This window comes from Microtus pennsylvanicus, chromosome 11, assembly GCF_037038515.1.
Source record: "Microtus pennsylvanicus isolate mMicPen1 chromosome 11, mMicPen1.hap1, whole genome shotgun sequence".
Classification (NCBI taxonomy): Eukaryota; Metazoa; Chordata; class Mammalia; order Rodentia; family Cricetidae; genus Microtus; species Microtus pennsylvanicus.
Genome location: NC_134589.1, coordinates 78,224,954 through 78,248,642, shown reverse-complemented (window position 1 = coordinate 78,248,642; position 23,689 = coordinate 78,224,954). Strand labels below are relative to the sequence as shown.

Sequence of the window (23,689 nt, the reverse complement as noted above, 5' to 3'; positions counted from 1 at the left end):
CGATACTGTGCAATTCTCACTTTAAACTATAAACTTAAAATAAATAGAAAGAAAAATGTCAATGCTGTTTTTAAATATGAGGCCATTATCAAATCTATGTGTATGCAGGTGCCTTTACCTACACTGCTGATTGAAGGAGTAATATGCTCAAGGAGAAAACATGATAAGGGGCTGAGAGATGGCTTAGTAGATAAAAATAATGTTTTACGAGTGTAACAACTGGCATTTGAAACCCCGGATTCATATGAAAGCTGAGTAGGCATCACGTGGGACAAATGTCTGGCATCCCAGATCTCAGGTAGCAGAGAAAAGGGATCCCTCAGAAAATCAGTCAGCTAGGCTCCCTGGCATTGGTGAGCTCAGGCTCAATGAGCTCAATAAACAAAAGGGAAAATATCTAGGAAAACTATCGATTTTTCTATCTACACATGTACACACATGTGCTCATGCCACCCACATGCAACCACACATGTACTAACATGTGTACACATGCACACATCACACACACATGCTTTACAACAGCCAGGAAAAGTCAAAAAGAGCATGAACAGACAACACATAATATAATAAAGTTTGAAAATAAAAGTATGTATTCACAAATTATTTCAGGTTATATTTTTTCTAGAACACTGAGAAAAAAGAATCAACAAAAGTTTGAGTCTTAATGTAAGAAAACAAATGAAAGGAAATAAAAATATGAGGCCATTATAGTCTGGGAAATAGTCACTTATTAAAAAATAAGCAAAAAAATGAGACATGCTAAAAATAGTCAATTTTATCATTACATTATTTCCAAAGCAGTATTAAAGATATTTGAATGTAAAGTCAGCAAAGCATTTGTGGAATCAAATTATTTTAGTTTTAGAAATGACCTTGCACACCACCTTTGGTTATAAAGAGACTCCAGAACCCATTACCATTAAAAGTGCCCTTACTAACCTCTCCTGCTATGGGCAGATGATCCCGCACATGCATGGGGGAACCCTATTTGTTTCAGATAATTTCTTCCCCATCACATATGAAGCCCGCCCTGTGTCTCCAAACTTCGATATATTATGTTCTCCTTGCAACTTAAGAAGATCAAAGTACAAGGATAGAGACCTTGGGTGTGAATGGGTACAGAAACAATATTCTTTAAAACAAATATTTCAATTGAATTGAATTGCACCACTTCCCTCTCCCTTTTTCTACCCTCAACCCTATCCATGTCCCTATTCTCAAGTTGAGAGCCTCATTTTCTTTATTACTTTTACATATGTATATGCATATATATGATGTATATGGATATTGGTCTGCATCAGACAACATATAAAGAAACTATCAGTGGGGGAAAAGCTACTTTTCCATCTCCCAGCAGCCACATTACTATTAAAGGAGGTGTCAAAATACATTTTTATTGGCATGCAAAGTGAGGCACTCATGTAAGAAGAGATTTCGCAGTTTTCAAAAAGTCCTAAAATTCTGTAACTAGTCAAGCAAAGGAGATACAGAGGAGTCATTCAAAATCACTAATGTTACCTCTGGACTGAAACCATCTCCTAGCCCATACTGGATCGCTAAGTAACACCCTTCTTTTTCCTTAAAGTTCTACCTTTCCCAGAATGTCATCGGAATGTAGTTGTATAATCTGAATCCTTTGGGTCTCAGTTCTTTCACTTCATGTTTTGCATTGATTAATCTGTGACACATTATACATAGTTTGTTTTTTTATTGCTTAGTTATGTTCTATTACATGAAAGCAACATAGCTTTTTTCTTTTTAATTTTTAAAATTACTCTACTAGAATAGCATTCAAATGATTGAATTTCATTTTGACAATTTCATATATATACGTACATGTCTATGTAAACACATATGGATGTCATACTTTGTGTGTTAGTTTTTATTGTCATGATAGACTATCGTGATGAAGATAGCTCATAGGAGAATGTGTTATTTGGACATAGGATTCCGGAAGGATGAGTCCACTAGTATTTACACGAATATTCCAGTTGAATTGGACAGTTGCTGAAAAGATTATATGTTCTCCAATTGATTACATCGGTTCCTATCTTGAAAATCAAGTAAACATACAGGTGTTTTTGGTAATTTTTAGGCTCTTAGGTTTTATTGATCTATGTTTCTGTAACTATCATCACATATCTGGGTCTACTTTCATTCTTAATCTTAAAACCCATCCTGTATCCTTCAATATTGCTCTTTCCTTTCCAAATCATTTTGACTATTCTTTTTGTTTATTGTTTGTTTTGTGTTTTGTTTTTCAAGACAAGGTTTCTCTGTGTAACAGCTCTGTTTTCGGATATCCAGAAACTCATTCTGTACCCCAGTGGCCTCAAATTCAGAGCAATTTGCTGCTTCTGCCTCCAGAGTTCTGGGCTGAAGTCTTGCACCCTAATGCTCAACTATTTTGGCTATTCTCATTCCTTTGTTTTGCATATGAATTTTAACATCTTGTTAATATTAACAAAAAGACCCCATATGGGAAAAGCATGGTCAATGATGGTATTGAGTCAAATCTACAGATTAAGTTCAGGGAAAATGATAGCTTAATAATATTCACCCTTGAAATCATGAATAAAGCATGTATTTCCAGTTATTTAGGGCTATGTGCTTCCATCTCTGTGTGTGGGCATGTGTGCACCTGCATGCATGTTAATTCAATAAAAAACAATAAATACAAAATTAAAATAATAATATCACCCTTGTAGTGGTTACTTCACATTTCCTTCTCTTTCTTGTCCATGATCATCACATAACTGATGTTTAATTCCAATGATCACCAGATTAAAAACTTTCACATTCTCTCTAGATTTATATTTTGCTTGGAGTTGGTAGGACAAGCAAGATACAGTGGGTTTATTTCAGTTTTTAAAAGGTTGAAAAAGAATTAGTTTTACTTTCGATGTTCTAAATCTAGCTTTTGTGGTGATGATCAGGGTTGTGGTCAGGCTGGGAATTATACCAACTTTGAGACAGCTCTCTCTAGTTAAATCCTAAATGATACAGATCAATATGAAAGTTGAGTGGATTGATCTGAAGCAAACAAACGGATAGTGGGGGGAAAGCCTATAGGAGTATTCTTTCCTCATGTGTATGAATTCTTTGTTTCTTGACAGCGTTATGGTGTGTGTGGGGGCACTCGCGCGTGGCCACACGTGTGTGTGTGTGTGTGTGTGTGTGTGTGTGTGTGTGTGATTTTGAGATAAAAGAAGAGGGAACTGATACTCTAGCTTGCACCAAGTTCAGGTTCTGTATGGGACTATGTCTTAGCAGGAAATGCCTCGCTGACAAATAACAGGAATTAGCCTGTAACGTGAATCACAGCATTACCATTTATTTGGACCAAAATAGAATTTAATTTCATGTCTCCAAATATGTATTAGCTGACTATGTATGAATATGTACAACTTTCAGGGCTGTTCAGAGTAATGCTCAGGGTGGTCTGTTGAAGCGAGTTTTATCCAAAATGCCTTTAGAATATTAGCATATCTGTATTATTAAAACAGAAATCTGGATGCTAAATTTAGGGGCTGTTTGATGAAGTAACTTCTTGATGAGGACAAAGTGAGCAGATGTGCAAATCTAGAGACACATTTAAACTTTTTGTATGTATGTTTATCCTTTTCTTATAAGTGTTTATAGCATATAATATGTGAGGCACTGAATTAGGATTTACAAATCCCAACTATATTTCTAAAAACTTGGGACATTGGAAAGATTGAATAGCATTCCTTATATACAGAATTATACAGCTCTGGGCAGAAATCCCAGAGGCACAGTTTACAGCATTTCGCTCATTCATTATTTGTGCCCTGGTGCTGATTTCGCCTCTCAGGCTGCTGGCATGATTAAGACATGATTCTCATTTCTTAAAGCCCTCAAGTAGGTAATTGTGAATTAATTTTAAAATAGATTTGTAATTATCTTTTTTTCAGATGAGTATTTGGTCCTCCGGTTAGTCATTCAGATGAAGGGGAGAGAGCAATTCCTTTGAGCCCATAGGCTTTTAATGGATCAAGCATGTTACAATATATATGTAAATACTTTATTCATAATATATTGGGTTTTGTGGTTTACAAATTGCATTTGCATTATTTATTTAATTTCCATAATAGTTCTGAATAGATTGAACATATATTAAAAGCTCCATTTATACTTAATCACCTCAGGTAAAAAGAAGTAAATGTGTACCTAATAACCAACTCTTGTTTCTCCTCCACTTCCATCTTCCATTCTTTCCATCTCCTCCATCCCCTCCATATTCTTCATCCTTTCCACCTGTTCCATTCTCTCCATCCACTCTATCATCTCCACCCTCTCCATCCCCTCCACCCTCTGCATCCTGTCCATCTCCCCATCCCTTTATCCCCTCCATCTTCATCCTCTCCACCCTCTCCATCCCCTCCACCTTCTCCATTCTTTCCATCCCCTCCACCCACTACATTCTCTCCATATTCTTCACCCTTTCCACCTTTTCCATTCTCTCCATCCTCTCTATCATCTCCACCCTCTCCATCCCCTCCATTCTCTCCATCCCCTACACCCTCTCCATTCTGTCCATCTCCCCATCCCTTCATCCCTTCCATCTCCATCCTCTCAAACCTCTCACCCTCTTTGACTGGTCTCCTTCTTCCCTATGGTGTCATGTCTAGTTTCATAACCCTGATGCACATGTGTGCACTTTCTCTCTCTCTCTCTCTCTCTCTCTCTCTCTCTCTCTCTCTCTCTCTCTCTCTCTCTCTCTCTCCTCTCTCTCTCTCTCTCTCCCCTCTCTCTCCCTTCTCTCTCTCTCTCTCTCTCTCTCTCTCTCTCTCTCTCTCTCTCTCTCTCTCTCTCTCTCTCTCTCTGTATGTCTAAGTCCATATAAGAAAGAAAACAAGAAAAATTTGTTTCTCAAAGTCTAGCTCCGTCTGTTAACTGCTTACAGTTCCTTAATTTTCCCTGTTGATGTAACTTTTTCCTTCAGGACTACAAGGTCTCACTGTTTGTATGCATTACATGTCTTCACTCATTCATAGATGGTCGTCTATTCTAGTTCAATTTCTTTGCTTCAGCTAATAATGCCAAGTTGATATCGATGTGCAGATATCTCTGTGGTAGGACTGTGAGTCTTTCTGGTATGATCACAAGTTGTAACCTGAGTCATATTGTAATTTTATTTTTAGATTTTTGTAAGAATATCTATTCTGATTTCTACAGTGTTTGCACTAGTTCACCTTTTTTAAATAAAAGTAATAGGGTTTTTCTTTCCCATTTACTCACCATTTGTTGTCATTTTATAGCTGGGCTTTATAAATATCCATTTTCTTCTGAATGGTAAATCTTAGGTCGTGTTCTATTCCTACTCTTCCTATGCACCTCTGCTCTCTTGTGTGAATGTCTTTACTCTGTTCACTAAAAATGGCAATTGTGCTCCCACCACAGGACTTTGGTACACTGTCCTGTGCTTAGAATGCTTTTCTAATAACCAGTTCTTTGGTCTTATCTGGCTTCTGCAGCATCTCAGCTCCTTAGAGCAGTTTTTATTCACACCATCCCAGATAAATGCTTCTAAATTTGCTTTATTAGCTTGATGAACTACAGCATTGTGTGGTGCTCTGTTCATTTATCTACGCTTTGTTTACAAATTCCCTGAGATCAGGCTTTGATCTATCCCTCATCACTTCCAGTCACATACCAGGAATGAATTAAACATCTGTTGAATAAATCAATGCATGAAATCTTAGATTTGAGATGCTGGTTAATTGTTTCAGGACAGAGGAAAGCAAGTGTCTATATATTATTTTAAATTTGTGTTTATCTCTTACCTAAAACAAACTTAGGCACTCATTTTGTAAAGAAAAAAAAGAAGAGTTACATAATTATTTGTTGATATCTATCTTCCTGTAACATACAACATTTTGTGTAGACAGACATACTTTCCTTACCTTATATTCATATTGCCTGCGTCTAGATTAGATGCATATCCCACAGTAGGTGCTTTCAAAAATGAGTTATATTGTTTAATACATTTCCCTAGTCTGTACTGATACAAAGTAACTACATTTCTTCTCACATTCACAGGACTATACCTTGACCATGTATTTTCAGCAAGCCTGGAGAGACAAGAGGCTGTCCTACAATGTAATACCTTTGAACTTGACTTTGGACAATCGAGTGGCAGACCAGCTCTGGGTGCCGGACACCTACTTCCTGAATGATAAGAAATCCTTTGTCCATGGAGTGACTGTCAAAAATCGTATGATACGCTTGCATCCTGACGGCACGGTCCTGTATGGCCTCAGGTCTGTAGCATGCATCTTAAATTGAACTTTTCCTGAGAAAGAAAACCCAGTTGCCTGCTGTCAGAGGAAATGTACTGTTTTCTTTATTCCTTCTGCAGTTCTACTGAAAAAGAATTAAACCTCCTATCAGGGAGATATCTGAGAGCTTAGGAAAGCATGTGTACAAAGGACTTAGCTCCAGCTAAGACTAAGTTGTTGTTACTTTTTTTTTCTTCTTCTTCTGATTTATCTTCCAGTATCAGATGCTGATGCTAAAGCTGATTTCTTTAAGGAATAGGGATAAACAATATCAAAATAACTGAAGCATGGGGTTTCTTTAAAATTTGGAAAACACAAAACTCTGAATGTTGAATGATTGTTTGGACATGGCAGAAGGTATTGAGCTGCTAACTTGGTCATGGTCCTCTGGTGACAGAGAGGAGTGTCATGCCCTCTCATCCTCTGAGGAGCAATTGACTTACAAATAAGTACCATCTCATGTTTATTAATACTTAATTGATGCTCTCAAATGCACCTCCAGAAAAACATTCCAGTACCAGACTATTTGGATGGGAATAATTTGTAAAGAAGGCTAGTTTAACTTCAATTAAAACCAATAGATGGTATTCTGGAAAAAAAATTAAAACACATTTTTATTCTGAAACGATTTTAATGTAAACATTTAATTTGCATGGCAGAAGGAAACCACTCTAAATTTCAGCGTTTTGAATTCCTCTCCTCTATTATTTTGCATAAAGCATTTTTATTCTGAAAATATTACAATGTAAACAATTTCTCACGAGAAAAGAAATTTGCCTCTGATCTTTTATTTTGCATAAACATGTGACTATCCTGTGATGATAGTGATGATAGTGGTAACAGTAACAGCCATCAGTTGAACCCTTCTCAGAGGTTACACAATGAGTTGTTTTCCACACATCATACAGTCTTCACCCGACACCCTATTTGCATCTTACTTCTGATTTTCATTATCCACAATAGTTGTTATCTGAACACACTGAGTGGAAGTGGTCAGAAATGACATATGCAGTTTAAGTTGGGCATTATTATGAGTAGCGTGATAAAATCTTGCTTGCCAAGCTATCTAGTCCTACTTGAGAAACAAGTCACTGTTTTCCCCATAAAATCCATGTGGTAGCTAACCTTTAGTGCCTTTGTAGCCATCTGTCAGGTCTCCTTTCATGGAATTGCGGTACCTGTGTTCAAGTAACCCTTTGTTTTTCGTAATAAGAGCCCTGAAGCACAGGGGTAGGGTGATGGCATCTTACAGGAATGTATTGTGTGAGATATATTGGCCCTGTATGATTACTTCATCAAAGGGTACCAAGAAGAAGAGTTGCGCCAAGCCATGCACTGCAAGTAATAGGGACTTAAAAGGGCTTAGGTATAGGTCTGGCTGAGGCACTAAGACAGTTGTTGAAGATATACCTGTACCCTGCAAGACTACTGCTCCCTTTCTAGAAAAATTTTAAGTATTGACTAAAGAGAATAAATGTAAACTAAAACCAATGTTCGGTTGCAGCGAAACCTAGTTCTTTGGCCAGAAAGCACCCAAGAAAACCCAAATTCCTAAAAAGTAAAGGGTGTATTATCAATACATATGAAGGAAAGATCAACTCTGGTACCAAAATACTTATGGATAAAGCTGAAAAATGTCAGTGGAAGCTTCTTATAGATTGATGAGAAAAAAATAGGAGAACAATTTATGGAGCACTGCATGCTAGTAAAATGAATTTTGTTATGTACTTGATATAAAGTTTAGACACATACTGGATGCTATCAAGTGATAAAAAATAAGAAATAAGAGTTTATGTGGATTGCATAGGAATAAAAAAGTAATAAGTGGATCAGAAACTAATATATTTACCATGTAAGAATGGGGGCCTACATTCAAATTCCCAGAACTCAAACTTGGGTATAATATTTTCTATCTGTAATCCTGTGCTTGCATGCTGAGATAAGATATAGGCAATGGAGACAGTCTGGAAATGCTCAGTCCTACTAGTCTGGTGTATGAAGAATGAAAAACAAAGACACCCTGTCCCAAATAAGATGGAAGGTCACAATTAACACTCAAAGTTGTCCCCTGACTACTGCCTACTCATGCTGTGGGACAATCACCCACTCCTCACTGCTCCCAAGTGCTTCTAGCTTTGAATGTTTCTTTTGAGAAGCTGTTATTGTGCTGAAGCCATCTTTATGTATGACATAAGCCTTCTCTCTTGAAGTTTTCTGCAGCTTTTATTTGTTCCGTATAGTGTTCTAACAATAATGTGGCATAGGATGTTTCTCTTCTAGTCCTGTCCATTTGATATTTGCTATGCCTCTTATACCACAATGGGTATTCCTTTGCAGACGCTGGGATATTTTCTTCTGTGATATTATTGAAGATACTAACTATGCTTTCTGATATAGGACTCATCTTCTTTTATGTCTATAATTAATAAATTTGGTCTATCATAGTGCCCTACTTATCTTTTACATTCCATTCATATTTTTTTAAAAAGTCATTGACTTCAACTGAATGATCTAATTCCTCTGTATGATCCTCAAGCTCTGTAAGTCTGTCCACTATAAGTTCCATTCATTGCTGAAGATTTCCACTGAGGGTTTTCTTAGATTTCTGAATTTTTCATTTCTGAAATCATTTCAGTTTGAGTTTTATTCAGTATTTCAAGGTATTTGGAGAATTCTGTTTTCAGTACTGAACTGATTTTCTTAATGCATTCAACTGAATGTGTTTTCTTGGAGTTGACTCCAAATATTATTTGTATTCTCCTTCAATGCATTCATTAGTGTGTTTGTGTCCGCTTTGAAATTTTGAACATATTTATTAGGATTGTTCTTTTAAATTTTGCCTAGAATTTTGTATAAGTCACCATCACTGGCCTCCATTGCTCTGTGACTGTTAATTTTTGGAGGAGATATTTTGTCTTGGCTCTTCTAGGCCCTGGTGTTTGTACACTGGGATTTGCCAATCTGGTGTGAGCTGTGACTTCTCATCACAGCTGAGTTGAGTGAGTGTGTGGTGTTAGCATCACCTCTACTTCACAAGTCTTGACCAGGCTCAGTGTTGCTTAAAGTCCAGTTGTAGAGGAACTTGGCATTGACCATGGGTGGCGTAGGTGAAGGTGGTCGTGGCTTTGTTGATAACAGAATCACGGGCTCTAACTTCATAAACCAGAGTCAGTGCAGTGTATCAATGGGTTATACCAGAAGCAGCAATTTCACATGTCCTCTAACCTTAAGAGTTTGGCTTCATAAGGTATTATGGGAGAGTGAATCAATGCTAGGGATTCTGTGACCTCTAAACTGACAAGCCAGAGTGTTTGAAGAGTGTTGTATATGTGTGCCACAGCCATAGATTTATCATGTCCTCTGGCTTCTGTGGTACTCAGGGCAGAAGAACACACTTGGGGAAAGGAAGTGGTTCCCACTCCTATGGCTGTAATAGTCTGTCCCTTGCTTGGATTCACTGAGCTTGGTGAGTATGCCCCAGAGGCAGGAGACTGTAACTTTCTTACCTGTTTCTGCCTGATGCTATAGGTGAAAGGAAGGATATATGAGAGGTAAGATGAGAAAAGTCTGCTTACCTATTAGGACCATGTACAGGAAGGTTGATGATGTGTCCCTCAGAGGCAGAGGGTATGGAAAACCTTTTATGCACCTGTGACCAGTGCTATCAAGGAGGAATACACATGCCAAAGGCACTGATTTCTGGACTTCATTATGTGTCTGTGTTGGTTGAACATGGGTTAGCAGAAGTGTACACCTTAGAGGCAAATGGTTTAGGGGTCTCTTATATCTCTAAGCTGGATGCCACAGAGCATCCTTAACTCCTGACATCAGAAGATCATTATTTTTCCGTTCCCCCTTCCAACAAAGACTCTTGACACAATAATCAATTTCTTGAGCACCTGTGACATTCATAAAATTAGCACTTCTGGCCGGGCGGTGGTGGCGCACGCCTTTAATCCCAGCACTGGGGAGGCAGAGGCAGGTGGATCTCTGTCAATTCGAGGCCAGCCTGGTCTACAAGAGCTAATGCCAGGACAGGCTCCAAAGCTACAGAGAAACCCTGTCTTGAAAAAACTAAAATTATAATATAAAATAAAATTAGCACTTCTGTGGAAAGCAGGCCCATTAATTGTGATTGTTCTCTCAGTTGCAATGTTGAACAGCAGATGAAATTAATAGGAAGATCTTAAAACACACTTTTAAGTAGTATTGGCAAATTTTATAGAAAAATAGAACAGTTTCCTCTGAAAACCGGTGCATACCTAATACGCATTTCTTGTCTCTAGGAGTCTTACTTACAATACAGAGAAGAAATTTAGTTAAAATAACCATTGACAGTATGAACTCTAAATACTTAGCCCCCATTCCTACTCATCTATCACCAATTCTGTTATTTCCTATTGTTGATAATCTAGTAAGAATTTTATTGAGTCAATGTCAAGAAGAGGAAATGTAGAACATTACATCTAATTAGAATATTATTGAAAGTATCTAGGACTAATGGAAAGATTTAGCATGCATATATTTTGCATATGTTTTCTTATTTAATATTGCTTTAGTTCCATTATTTCCTCCATATTATATGGAAAAACAAAGGAACCTATAAAAATTTAAATAGCTACTGTACCCCAAGAATTTAATTGCCTTAAAGTAGAAATACTACTTTTTTTGTCCCAGCCTTTAAATACTGGTTATCTGGTGATATTTATTAAAACCCTGGGAGAATCTGAAGGAATGGAAGAAAAAAAAAGCTAGATGAAAACAACTTTTAGTACATCTGTAGCTACGGACTTTTCTCTTGAATGATAAAATAGAGCCCTGAGAAACAGAAGGCAAGAGTCTTCTATGGAAGTTCACTTGAGATCCTATGGACTATAGCTGTTCTAGTTAAAAGAATGAGGTGTGTGCATGTGTGTAATCCTTGGACTCAGACAAATCATTGCAAAGAAAAAGTCAGTGGTAGTAAAGTCCATTGGTGGGAATAATGAAAACTGAAAAGCAGTCATTCATTGTAGATGTAGAAGACAGAGAGCTAAACAGTTTCCATACTCAAGACAATGACCAGTAATTTGCACATCAAAGACCTTGATCTGAATGTCTGGGACATAAATGAAGAGCACACCTACCTACCTACCTACCCCTCTCGACAGATAAGGAAGAAGAGGTCAATGTTCACAATATTTGAGTGAACTGTTGTAAAGTACCATCTAGTGGACTTTTCACATATTAAAATATAACAACAATGGGGACACCAGAATATTATGCCTGTTGGACTTGATGATGGGCATGGAGGAGCTCAGGAGTTCATTTGTTCAAGCTGCAGCATGTTTGAAAATAGTCATCATGAAATTTAAAAGACAAACAATAACAACAACAACAAATCAACAATAATAAAAAAAATGATCAAGAGGCTATGGAACTGTGGTTTTACTCTCTAAAAAATATGAACCTAAGTAGAGGAAAATGCTGCAGTAATTATATTATAATATCAATTTTTTAAACTAAAACTAAAATAAGTTCTAAAGAGAATTAAGAGTTGGGGGCCTGCAGAGTTGCCAGAGGGCTTGCTGTGGAAGTAGAAGGATCTGAGTTTCGATTTCAGCAGCATCAAAGAAAAATGTCGTGTGATCACTTGGGGACTACAACACAAGTGCTGTGGTGCGCAGAGACGGGAGGATTTCACCTGCTGTTCTCTCCATTCTGGGTTCTAAACAAGAACTTAGAAACTACTTCCCGGAATAATGTAAATAATAATGAGTCAAATTCTAAGAATTTCCATCCGTACAATCTATGCCCATACACATTAAGTAACACTGAATACTTAGCATCCAACTGTTACTGTATTACTCCAAATACATAATTTCATTTGCTAATATTATGTTCAATTACAGATTTTTTTAATATTCATTGACAATCAATTGAGAATGGATAAGCTATAACAATATTTGCATCTTCTAACTCATGCTCAGAGAATTTGTTGATTGTTCCAAAGAAGCAAGTGGCAAAATTTAAAAAAAAGTCTAAGTTGTATTATCATTACCCTTTGTGAAGAAAATTAGTTGTGTTGCCCAACTCTGTGAATTTCCAACTACATTCCCAAAATTTTAAAAGTTTATTAACCCAAAGAACAATGAAAAGCAACTAAACATTTAAAATCTGGTGTTTTTGAAACCAGGCAGGCAATGATTGATTCAGGATGAAACTGATAGAAATCACCCACACTTGGGTCCCATATTTCTTCATCTCCATATTCTAAACTCCCCACATCAACAGAAACCTCAGCTTACTGCTAAGCAGGAAACAAATTCTGCTCAATAATTGCTCACCGAGCACCAGGGAATGATTGAGAGCTTTAGCTTTGTACACTGAGAAGCAATAGATATGTGCTTATCGATGGAAAGTTTACAGAGAAGTCAGCAAGGTGCTAGCTAAAGTGTTTTTTCCACTGTTCTCTGGATTAGGGCATACCTTTGCCATGAATTTTACCCAATGAACCACAGAGCCTCTGAGAGGAGATGACCTGTCTTCAAAACACTCAGTAAAAGCTATTCGTATAAAGATATAAACTACAGAGATCCTTGTTCGCAAATCTCTTAAATCTCTCTGTGTATTTATGTGCAGTATATGTACATGTGTACAGACATCTGTGTGCATTCATGAATAAGCCAAAGGAGGCACTGAGGTATCCCACTCTTTCAATCTCTACCTTATTTAGTCTAGAAAGGGGTCCTGATCTAGCCTAGAGTTAGACTGGCATCTAGCAAGCCACCATGTGGAGGTCCAAAAATGTGAGCCCATTTCTATCTCATCTGAAGATCAGAGAGTTTCAGCTTGCTCAAAGTTGTTAACATCAAATGTGACTATACACATTTACCTAAGGTATGGTTGCTTTGTGTTTTGTCATTAAGATGATTCACACAGGTAGATCTACTCTACCCTGACCAAAAGTCAAAGAATTCAAGCATACATCTGCTCCTTCTTTTGAAATAGGAGGTGTGACCTTGGGAATGGCTGTCTTCAGGATCCTTGTCCTAGGGTGTTAGGGTGGCTTCATTGACTAAACAACAAAATGCTTTTCTCATGGATTAATGGCTTGGATGGCTCAAAGTACTGAATCAAATAGCTGTTCGAATTGTCCTTTGTATCATGTTAAAGCAGCCTTTTGTCTTCTTCTCCTGTTGTCTTTGGGTACAAAAGTGTATAGAAAATTAAACGTGGGCAAATTTCAGTATTCACTGGACTCCCAGTCCTAGTTTATGTTTTCTGTTTTATTATTTTCACTCACGTCTTCATACTCGTTACTTATTTTTCTAATCCTCATGTCCCTACCCTGAGGATCTGTGTCTTAACAATTCACAGTAATAAGCATGAGTGTATGTGAATAAAGTACTTCCGACATTCATTTTTCAACCATTATAAGATATGTTTAAGATGCATTTCTTACCGATTACAAGATACAGTTTGTGCTTTTGATGGAAGGTGAAAAATGAAGTTGTTTCCATAAAACATAGGAATGTTCTTTCAAATCTGTTCAGTACTTTAATGACAAACTGGGAAGAGTGCTTGTGGTATAATTTACAATCATATAGCTTTGCTTTTCATATTTGCAGTCTCACTTGGCAAAGAAATGGCCCAGCATATATATGGAAACCTGTTTTTGTTGTTGTTTTCCAGACAGTTTTACATGAAGAATGATCTTGTTTTTAGTAGTAGCTGGCCCCTCTGTGTGTGTGTGTGTGTGTGTGCCGAGGTGGGGGTGGTCTTGACCTCATGTATCTGTATATCTCCCATATGTAACATTAGATCAGACACTTGTCACTCCTAATTAAAGGTTTACATTCTTAAAGAAAGATCCAGCAGGCAACAGTAATTCAGCCAGCCACCCCCTGATGTGTAGGCTCCCTCACTGAGAAAATGGCAAAGGATGATGTTAGCCTGTAATGAGCATAGGCAAGTGGGGTTTTAGTTATTCCATCTGCTCTCTCTACTACGCAACTTTTAGCGCAAGATAGTCATCGCTCATAGAAATGTGATCTATTAAACATTAATATATCAATTTTAGCTTGGATTTCCTAATTGGCTTAATTAATTTTCGTACAGATATCGAGTAATTGAATTTTGTCAGGCTGAACAAAAAAGATTTTATTAAGACTATCAGTCTTCTTAGCCAGAATGGGGGAACTCACCGTACAATCTCAGCCTTCAAAGCAGAAAAAAAAAGTCTGGCCTGTGATTCATGAGGGAAAGTGCAAGCTTTTTAAAGAACTGTATCTAATTTTTAAAGGAAAATTTTCTTCACCATTTTCATATAAGATAAAATTACTTAAATAAAAAGTAAATGTATTTAGAAATAACAGAAATAACTTATAGGCCATGGAAGTTCACTTTCTGTTGTGGCTGATGACAATGGCCCCCATAGGTTCATATATTTTAATACTTGGTTCCCAGAGGGTAGAACTGTCTTATAAGAATGAAGAGGTATAGCCTTATTGGAGGAAATATTATTGGGTGTAGACTTTAATGTTTCAAAATCTCAGGCCAGGCTCAGCTTCTCTCCCTCTCCTTCGCTCTTTCTCTCTGCCAGTTGCTTCTCCAGCGCCTTAGCTGGCTATGCCTTGTTCCCCACTGACCCTCTAAAAAGTTTAAGTAATGCCCCCGTTAAATACTTAATTTCAAAAGTTGCCTTCGTCATAGTCATGGTGTCTCCTCAGCAGCACTCTCTAATTAAGCCACCTTTATTTTTTTTAATTTATTTATTTATTAAGGATTTCTGCCTCCTCCCCGCCACTGCCTCCCATTTCCCTCCCCTTCCCCTGATCAAGTCCCCCTCCCTCATCTGCTCAAAGAGCAATCAGGGTTCCCTGACCTGTGGGAAGCCCAAGGACCGCCCACCTCTATCCAGGTCTAGTAAGGTGAGCATCCAAACTGTCTAGGCTCCCCCAAAGTCAGTACGTGCAATAGGATCAAAAACCCATTGCCATTGTTTTTGAGTTCTCAGTAGTCCTCATTGTCCACTATGTTCAGCAAGTCCGGTTTTATCCTATGCTTTTTTTTTTTTTTTTGGATTTTCGAGACAGGGTTTCTCTGTAGCTTTTGGTTCCTGTCCTGGAACTAGCTCTTGTAGACCAGGCTGGTCTCGAACTCACAGAGATCCGCCTGCCTCTGCCTCCTGAGTGCTGGGATTAAAGGCGTGTGCCACCACCGCCCGGCTAAGCCACCTTTCTTTTAAAGGCAGATATAATAGAGAATAACTTCCTTACCATTGTGGAGGCAGTTGTTAGTTAGGAAAACACAGTATCATCCCAAATACTCAACTTCCAATTCAAGGATATTTCCCTGTTTTGATGTTGCAATGGTATTATTTGGTGCATTAGAATCACCATTGTCTCACTAACATTACCACATAATTCAAATCCACATCAACAACAGCAGAGACAGAATTGCAGCACTCTGAAAAGTGAGAAGTGGCGATGGTGTGTGGGCACATTTTGTTGCAACATTTTGCTTAAGTTTTAAATAGAAAAACATTTTCACTGGAAAGGCAAGTCTAACTACCTTGCTTTTTTTCCTAAGTATTTCTGGCTCATCATACCCAAGTGGTAAGTAAGTCTCCTTTATTCCCACCTACATGTGTCCCTAGATACCATTATGTCCACAAAAATCCAGTAAAAAGAAAACCAAATATGGCTTTTTTCAGTGTCCAACGCTGGATCTGATACAAAGCAGAAGTGTGAAGGAAACCCTCAGGAAAGAAAAATGATTAGAGGCTGGGGAATTTCAACATCTGTCCCCAAAAGGCAGGGCTCTTGTACTACAGGCTGAAAAATGAATGTAATAGGATCATTGACATGGTAAAGAAAAATTGTTGAAATTTATTACCAATGTGTTAACAGGTTTGTGAAAATATCTGTGGATGATATTGTATATTTATTTGCTACTGAAGGAAAATAGTATTCTTTTATTCAAACTCAGTGGCAGAATTTGCATGTACCTCATTTCATCCTGTGGAAACTATGTGGTCAATAGATTAAGATATACATGAAAATATGTTACATGTTTTTTTGTGCTCTATCCAATTTTAAGCAAATTATTTTCCAGTGGACATTGAAGATTGTTGCTGCTATATTATAGAGTCCCTATTCTTAATTTGTAGTTCAGGAAGATTTACCTGAATTGCTTACAAACTTTAATATCAAAGATCTACAAACACTATTTTCTTTTATGAGATTCTCACTTTAACATCAGCATTTGCAATGGAGGGGGAGAAAGTGAGTTCAGAGAATATGATTGCTTTAAGGACAGCTAATCAGATCCAATTATGAACCAGATATTGGACAAGATCCAAAAAAACAATGGGTTAACAATTGATTTTATGGACTGAGTTGTGTTTTTTTTTAGCCTTACTTCTTTTTGAAAGGGGAAACATATTAAATTTTCCAACTTGTGTAAATTACCACCTCTCCCCAATTTATTTAAAGACTTTAAGAAAATATTTAACTCAGTCACGTTGCTAAATGGATTAGAGGAAACGTCTAGCCATTCGGTTCCTCTTTATTTTGGAGGTCACAAATAAAACAAGTCCTTCTCTTTGGAAACTAAACCAGCATAATAGGTTAATGACTCAAATCTCATTCCCCATAAAGTGAAATGCTCAGGCTGTTTTGCTTCGAAGAAGGAGCTCGTTATCTGTGCTCTTATGGAGAGAATAAAAAGAAGCAAGTGCTAAATGGCTATAAATCCTTAGAGGAAGAGACTAATCCCACGTTCGACTGTTTTCACTAGCTATAATGGAGAGAATAATTAGGACTTTATACTTTAGCAGCAATGATAGGCTGCCAGTTAAAGGAAACCAGACAAGACAAAGGACATAGACTCCTCAGATGTCAAAACACTAAGAGGAATCTGTGCATTTACACAGATAGATGCACAGATACTTTGGAGTAGCCACAGGGCAATGTGAAGAGCAGGGGCTTGAACTCTGTCTTGTCTCAAGGCCACTCTGAGCTACAGATGTGTTGTGCTCCATCTATCACGTGTCAGTTTCCTTATCTGGAAACTGTATTTAATCATACCTACTTTGAAGGACTATTGAGGCAATTAAATGAACAAATAATTGCAAAGCCTGTAGCAAATTGCCTGGCACATAATAAGTTGATTTTAAAGATAATGGCTATTATTAGAATTGCTACAAATATTTTACTTTGACTTATTATTTTGTGGCCCATGATGGTAAGTGGTGGGTGAATGAGTTATGACAAGAGCAAAATGCATGATCAAATACTGCCAGCATTGGGTACAAGTGAAGACAATTAATTCTTCAATGCCTGTGACCTCAAAGAAAAAAAGGAACTTACTAAGAGAAGAAAATAAATAGCTAAGATGAAGAAAAATAGTATAGTAAGAGGCAGACTCTTCCTTCAAAGACAATGGTGACAGGAAGTCACATAACAGATCCTCACTGGGAATGATACAATTTAATTAATAGAGGTGTGGTTTTAAGTATTAAATCATTCCATTTATACAGAGAAGGATATTAAAACAAATTCAGTGAGTTGTTTAAAGCAACACCACTGTACATGTCAAAACTAGAAATAGCTTTCAAGGCTGTTGGACATTAAAGCCTGAATCCTTCGTACTTTAAATGGATTTAGTGGAGAGAAATAACTCGGTACATGGACTAGAATATGGAAAGGAAGGTAAAGGCATACTGGGGATTTTCTTTTTTCTTTTTTTTTTTTTTTTGGTGTTGAAATTGTTTTTTTTTTATTAATTTATTTATTTATTAAGGATTTCTGCCTCCTCCCCGCAACCGCCTCCCATTTCCCTCCCCCTTACTGGGAGAAGATTTTCACCAACTGGGGATTTTCTTGAGTGGAAGTTCAATGTACCTACTGAATATGATAGGCTAAACTTTCGGAATGTCTGTGGAGTACTCAAAAGGGCGGCTGGAGAAAAAGAAACCCAAGTTTATTTTTTGACAAAACTTTAAGTCACTTTCATTCACGTATTTTTCACTTTATCCAATCAGCTCCTAAATTAGCAGTCCTGGAGGTCATAGGTGGGTGGTGGTGGTGTAGGAATGGATCAGCCAGAGTCAGTGCCTATTTCCAGGCATTTCTCATACTAAGGAAATCCATGTGACCATTGGCAATAAGTATACTTCATAATAAATACAAGATTTTCAAGTGATGATGAAGTCGGTGGAGACAAAGAACCCGAGGAATCTTAGGGCGGGTAACTGGAAAGAAATGGTATGCTGCTTTAGAAAATAACAGTTGCTTAGACAAGTAAGCACTGAGAAAGAGTTCTGAGGATGAGCTCCCGTTAGAAAACAGTAGATGCACATGGTCCTGAGGGCAGGAAAGCCTCCTCCTGTGCACAAGGGAAATGAAAGCAATGCCTCTTTGTCTGAAATTCCCTGATCACTCTCGTTCATGTCACTGTGTTTTATGCTCTTAAAAATAATGTATTACCTACATATTATATTCATTGAAGTAGATAGAGTAGCAGCCCCATGAGAAGCCCATTGTTGACACCCCAGCATCTAAGGCGTGTGTGCCCCACAGAAACCAACTACAAATCTTAAATTAGTATATATGGGATTGATTTTCCCACTACTAGTTTTCCACAGAATACTGAGCTCTGTCAGTCTAAAGCTACAGTTAAATAAACTCTGTGGTCTCCACAGGGTCATCCTCAAATTGATTTCTCCCCGTATTTTTCAATGCAGATAACTCATGAAAGATAATGGTTAGCAATGGATATTCCTGTTGAGGTAACTTAAAAGATGTGTAAAAATAAATATAAAATTAAATTGAGATCATTTATAACCCAATCTTCGAAGATATTATGTTGTAATGGGGTGAAAGTAATTTTATTGTCCTACACTTTACAAAGCTGGGCATTTCTCTTTATACATAAGAAAATACATTAGTAGTGACAGTATTCTTCATGTAATATGTATAACAGAAGATTACAGAGATGTTTGAAAACAAAAACAGAATCTGCTGTTGCCATGAGTTCAGCTTCCCAAATTGCAATTTACATGTGAATATGAATTGATTGTCAATGGAAATTTCCATTGAAGGGTGCTCTTTTATGTAACGTAATATTTTTCATCAATGAAATGCTCTAAATGATAGGTGAACATGTCTATCATTTAGGTAGATGAAATATAGAGATGGACAGGTGGAAATTAGGTAACCCACACTACCCTCTACAGTAAGTAATGTAAGCCAACGACAGAACACTTTCTAATGACATCTTTTTTAAAAATGCTTCAGAGAACTCATTAGAACTGAGTTTAAGTGTGGTGTGTGTTGCTGCATACTATGCATAATAATGAAAATGTCAGCAAATTTTGTGATGGCTTGGCAGTGATGTCATATACTTTGCTGAGCATTGACAGAGTATGTCTGTGCCATCTAGACTATCCTGCCTATACTACTGTGTGTTTATGTGTAAATATGTGTGTGTGTGTGTGTGTGTGTGTGTGTGTCTGACAACTCAGATGTTCTTTTCTTTGCTTCTGTCCTTGTAATAGGAGTTATGCTGGTAGTAGGTTTCATGGAAAGAAACCACATGTGTGGAAAAGTAAAACATTTTTTTTTTTTTGCCACACAGTATTTTCCCAAATCTTAAGTGATTGAATGCAATTGTCTGGGCCTGTAGTTTTGCTTTCCCTTTGGGCAATTAGATAAACCAATGTAAAAGAGGTTCATGATATTATTAACGAATTTCAGCCTTGTTCTTTCCTACAGCTGAGAGTTGTAAGAACATGTTGAATGTTTTAGGGTCCTACTAATAGCATTCACTAAGGATTGATTTGTGGGTCCGTCTTAAGTTCCAGAATGTCTAAGTAGCTAATCTTTACACACACACCCCATGAAGAGATGAGATGAACCACATGCCTCCACGTATTGAAATTAGAATTACCTTGGAACAGCAACTGGATCCACTGTGAGGTATATTCAGGATGGGGAGGAAGTAAGTGAGAGAGAATAAAGAAAATCGTCAGCAAAGGCACGAATGCCTACTAAATTCTAGCAAGAAGGAAAACAGATTTTACATCAAGAGGCCATATTCCAAATAATACGAATTAAGGAACATTTGTGTTCAAGTTCTGGAATCATCAAAGAAGCTGAATGAAGTCCAGGTCCTGGAGCTGGATTTAGTTTGCAGGTTTATTGAGAGTCACAGACATCCCAGACAAGGAAGATGCTCGTGCTCGGATGTCTCTTTTCTTTCTGGCGATTCTGCTGTGTTTGTTTGATGCCCAGGCTTCTGGACTTCCTCCCAGAACAAATGAGCTGCTTGGCTCAACTTCATCCTTTGTAATGTTTGAAAATTCTGAAAAACCAGTGTACCATCATTCAGCGACAACCTTGTTTAATTACAGAAAGCAATTTCATCCCTGCAGCATTTTATTTTCTGTAGGCATGGATAGAACAGAGTGTAAAATACGCGCAGCCAAATTCGCAACAGATCATTACTGTAGTTGCTGACTACAAATAATTGATGAAGAGATGTGATGCAATTCCACAGATGATATCAACAGTAGACAGTGAGGTATAAAGGGGATAGATAGGAGGAGTTGGCTATATACATACAGCATTTGCTTCAATTCAGGTCCTTAAAATGAACATATTCTCTACAGGAGTCTTGATATCTCCATTTCACATGAGCTTGTAGATTCATCGTCTGTTTTTTTCTTACTGCTAAGAATGAACTGAATCAAAAAAGAATTGGGGACATGAGACTCTTTGACTTTTCTTGACAGCACCATGTGCACAAACAGATGGCAAAGTGTATTGCAGGGCTTAAGGGTGATACCAACATCAGAAAAGAGGAATGAAATGAACAGGAAATACAAAAGCACTGGAAGGCAGAATGCATGTCAGATGTTGAACATTCTTTGCCTTATGACCCAGGTCATGAGCACTGAGTAACTGATGTCCATGGAACCTACACTATATCATGATGCTGTGTGCACAATGCAGGGAGATTGCCCAGCACATGGAAAGGCCAGTTGCCTTCATCTTTCTGTGCTGATGAGCAGAGATTCTTGGTCCTCTTAGCTTCAAGTTTGCATGGCAGATAACACTGTAGGATTATCATGTGGTTACTGACCAGCAGAAGAATAGTGACTTTATATAGATTCAACCCAATAGAATCATTAAAAATATGCTCCCCAAATTTGCCCACAACATGGAGTTTTGCTCATGATATTTTACGTGCTTAGTTTATTTTTCCATTCAATCATTTTCTTTTTAAGTCATCCATTTAATTTATAGTTATTAAGTATCTTTTATGTGGTAGACATTGTTTTGCATTATTTTACTGGTGAGGGTAGATATTTTTATGCTGGGAAAAAAATAGCCATGTCAATTTCATACATAGATTTATAACTACTTCATAATGCCTCCTTTACACTAGTAATTTTCATATTTGAAGACACATTGTTTGAATGAATTTATGTTATATATAACTTTATGTTACAAAAGCTATTTATGACTTTAAATTCAAAGCATTATTTTGTTTCTAAGAAATGTTGCTCATCTGTTGACTCAGATCAGAAGGTTGCCATTCCATGTTTTCTGTACCTCCAGAGTGTATGGGATAATAAGATTGGTAACTTAATTGTTGCTATCACTGTAAAATGTAATTTTTTATCAGACTGAGATATTGGGCATCTGAAAAATTATTTGTTAATGTTGAACCCTCTGTTGTGTAAATGTACCACGTTTTTATTATTCAGTTTTCTGATGATGGATGTGTAAGGTGTTTCCATTTCCAGGCTACTGTGAGTAGAGCAGAAATGAATAGAGGTTGGCAAGGATCTCTAGTGCAAGTATCTTTAAAATAAAAGATATACATTCTTTTGAGTATATACCTGAGAGTGACATAGTGGAATCATGTGGTAAATATATCTCTATCATTTTGAGGAACACCTATGATGATTTTTATAGCAGTTGTTTATGAACACTTCACATTTCTATCAGCAGGAAATAAATGTCCCCATTTTGCCACATCTAGGCCAGAATGTGCTATCATTAGTTTCTTTGATCTTGGCCATTCTGACATGGATAAAATGAAACCTCAAAGTAGTGTTAATTTGCATTCCCCTGATGACTAATGTTGTTGAATTTTTAAAAACTTTCTGTTACCCATTTCTGTTTAATCATATATACAATTGATATATTTCAATATTAACCAATTAGCAAGGGAGATGGGGGATAGGAAATACTAAAGAGAAAAGGAACAGGAAGATTAAGAGGGAGAAGAAGAAAGAGGTGATGAGGTGATATTTTTAAAACTTAATTTAAAAATTATAAAAAAATGAAAATAATTTTTCCTTTTCCATCGTCTCTTTCTTTTCTCTCCCTGTCTTCTATCCCTTCTCTACTTTATTCCTTTCCTTCTTCATCTTCTTTCTTTCTCTCTATATCGTGCTTCTTTCTTCCTCTTTATGATAGTAATGTGTGATTTTCCAGTTTCCAGACTATATATGAACATCACAGGAAGACAGGAAAGTGAAGAACTTAAGTCTTTTAACTGCTGGGAGAAAATATACACTAATAGGTACACATTCAGAAGCCTGTCATAAATGTTTGGCAGGATTTCTTAAATATGTTTCCTTTTACTTTGCTTATTTTTGCTACTCTGTAATTTTCTCTCTCCAGTTAATATTATATGATAAGCAAGCTTCTACTAGAGCGTCATTTTTAAGAGTTCGTGGGTTATGTTGTTTATGGGTAGAGATATATTTTCCCAACCTTTTTCTTTGAGATACTTATGTGGGCTTGGGCATTTTACTGTTTTATTGCAGCCTTTTGTATCTTCTGTGCTGATTTTCCATTTTAACTGTAATTTCTGAATTTAATAGGTTTTCTAAAGTACATCCATTTTCATAGGGCACCTATCTAAGGTCTGACATACTTGACACGGGCTCTCACAGTGAACCAAATTCCCTCAACTCTTTTCCTTTTCTTTCTTTTAAGAGGAAAGAAAACTATCTTAGACTAAATACCAGCTATTAGTCACTAACGGTAGATACGAATATTCTAAGGTTGTTAAGTGTGGGCTTATGGGAGTCACTGTATTTGTTAGTAAACCAGCTTCTGACCTAATTGACCAAAGGGCATGGAAAAAGCCATGTGGAGAGAGCTCTGTATGACTCTGAATGTATGGTCCTGATTACGTGGTATCTTGGTTGCCTTTCCCATTGCTGTGATAAAACACTCTGATATAGGCAACTCAAGAAGAAAAGATTGATTTGGCTCATCAACCTAAGTTACAGTCCACCAATGTGGGGAAATGATGGCAACAGGATATTAAGTAGCCAATGCCACCGTACCCACAGTCAAGATCAGAGAGCAATGAACTAA

The 23,689-nt window shown here is 37.1% G+C and overlaps 1 protein-coding gene across 2 annotated transcripts in view; it reads left to right on the top strand.

The window, feature by feature from the left end:
• The window catches only part of Gabrb2 (gamma-aminobutyric acid type A receptor subunit beta2), a 210,653-nt gene that overhangs the window by 72,531 nt on the left and 114,433 nt on the right, over nt 1-23,689 (top strand). For both annotated transcript variants that reach the window (XM_075941301.1, XM_075941302.1), the window contains exon 5: nt 6,064-6,284. In XM_075941301.1, the coding sequence (XP_075797416.1) occupies nt 6,064-6,284 (221 nt within the window). The remainder of the gene's footprint in view (nt 1-6,063; nt 6,285-23,689) is intronic.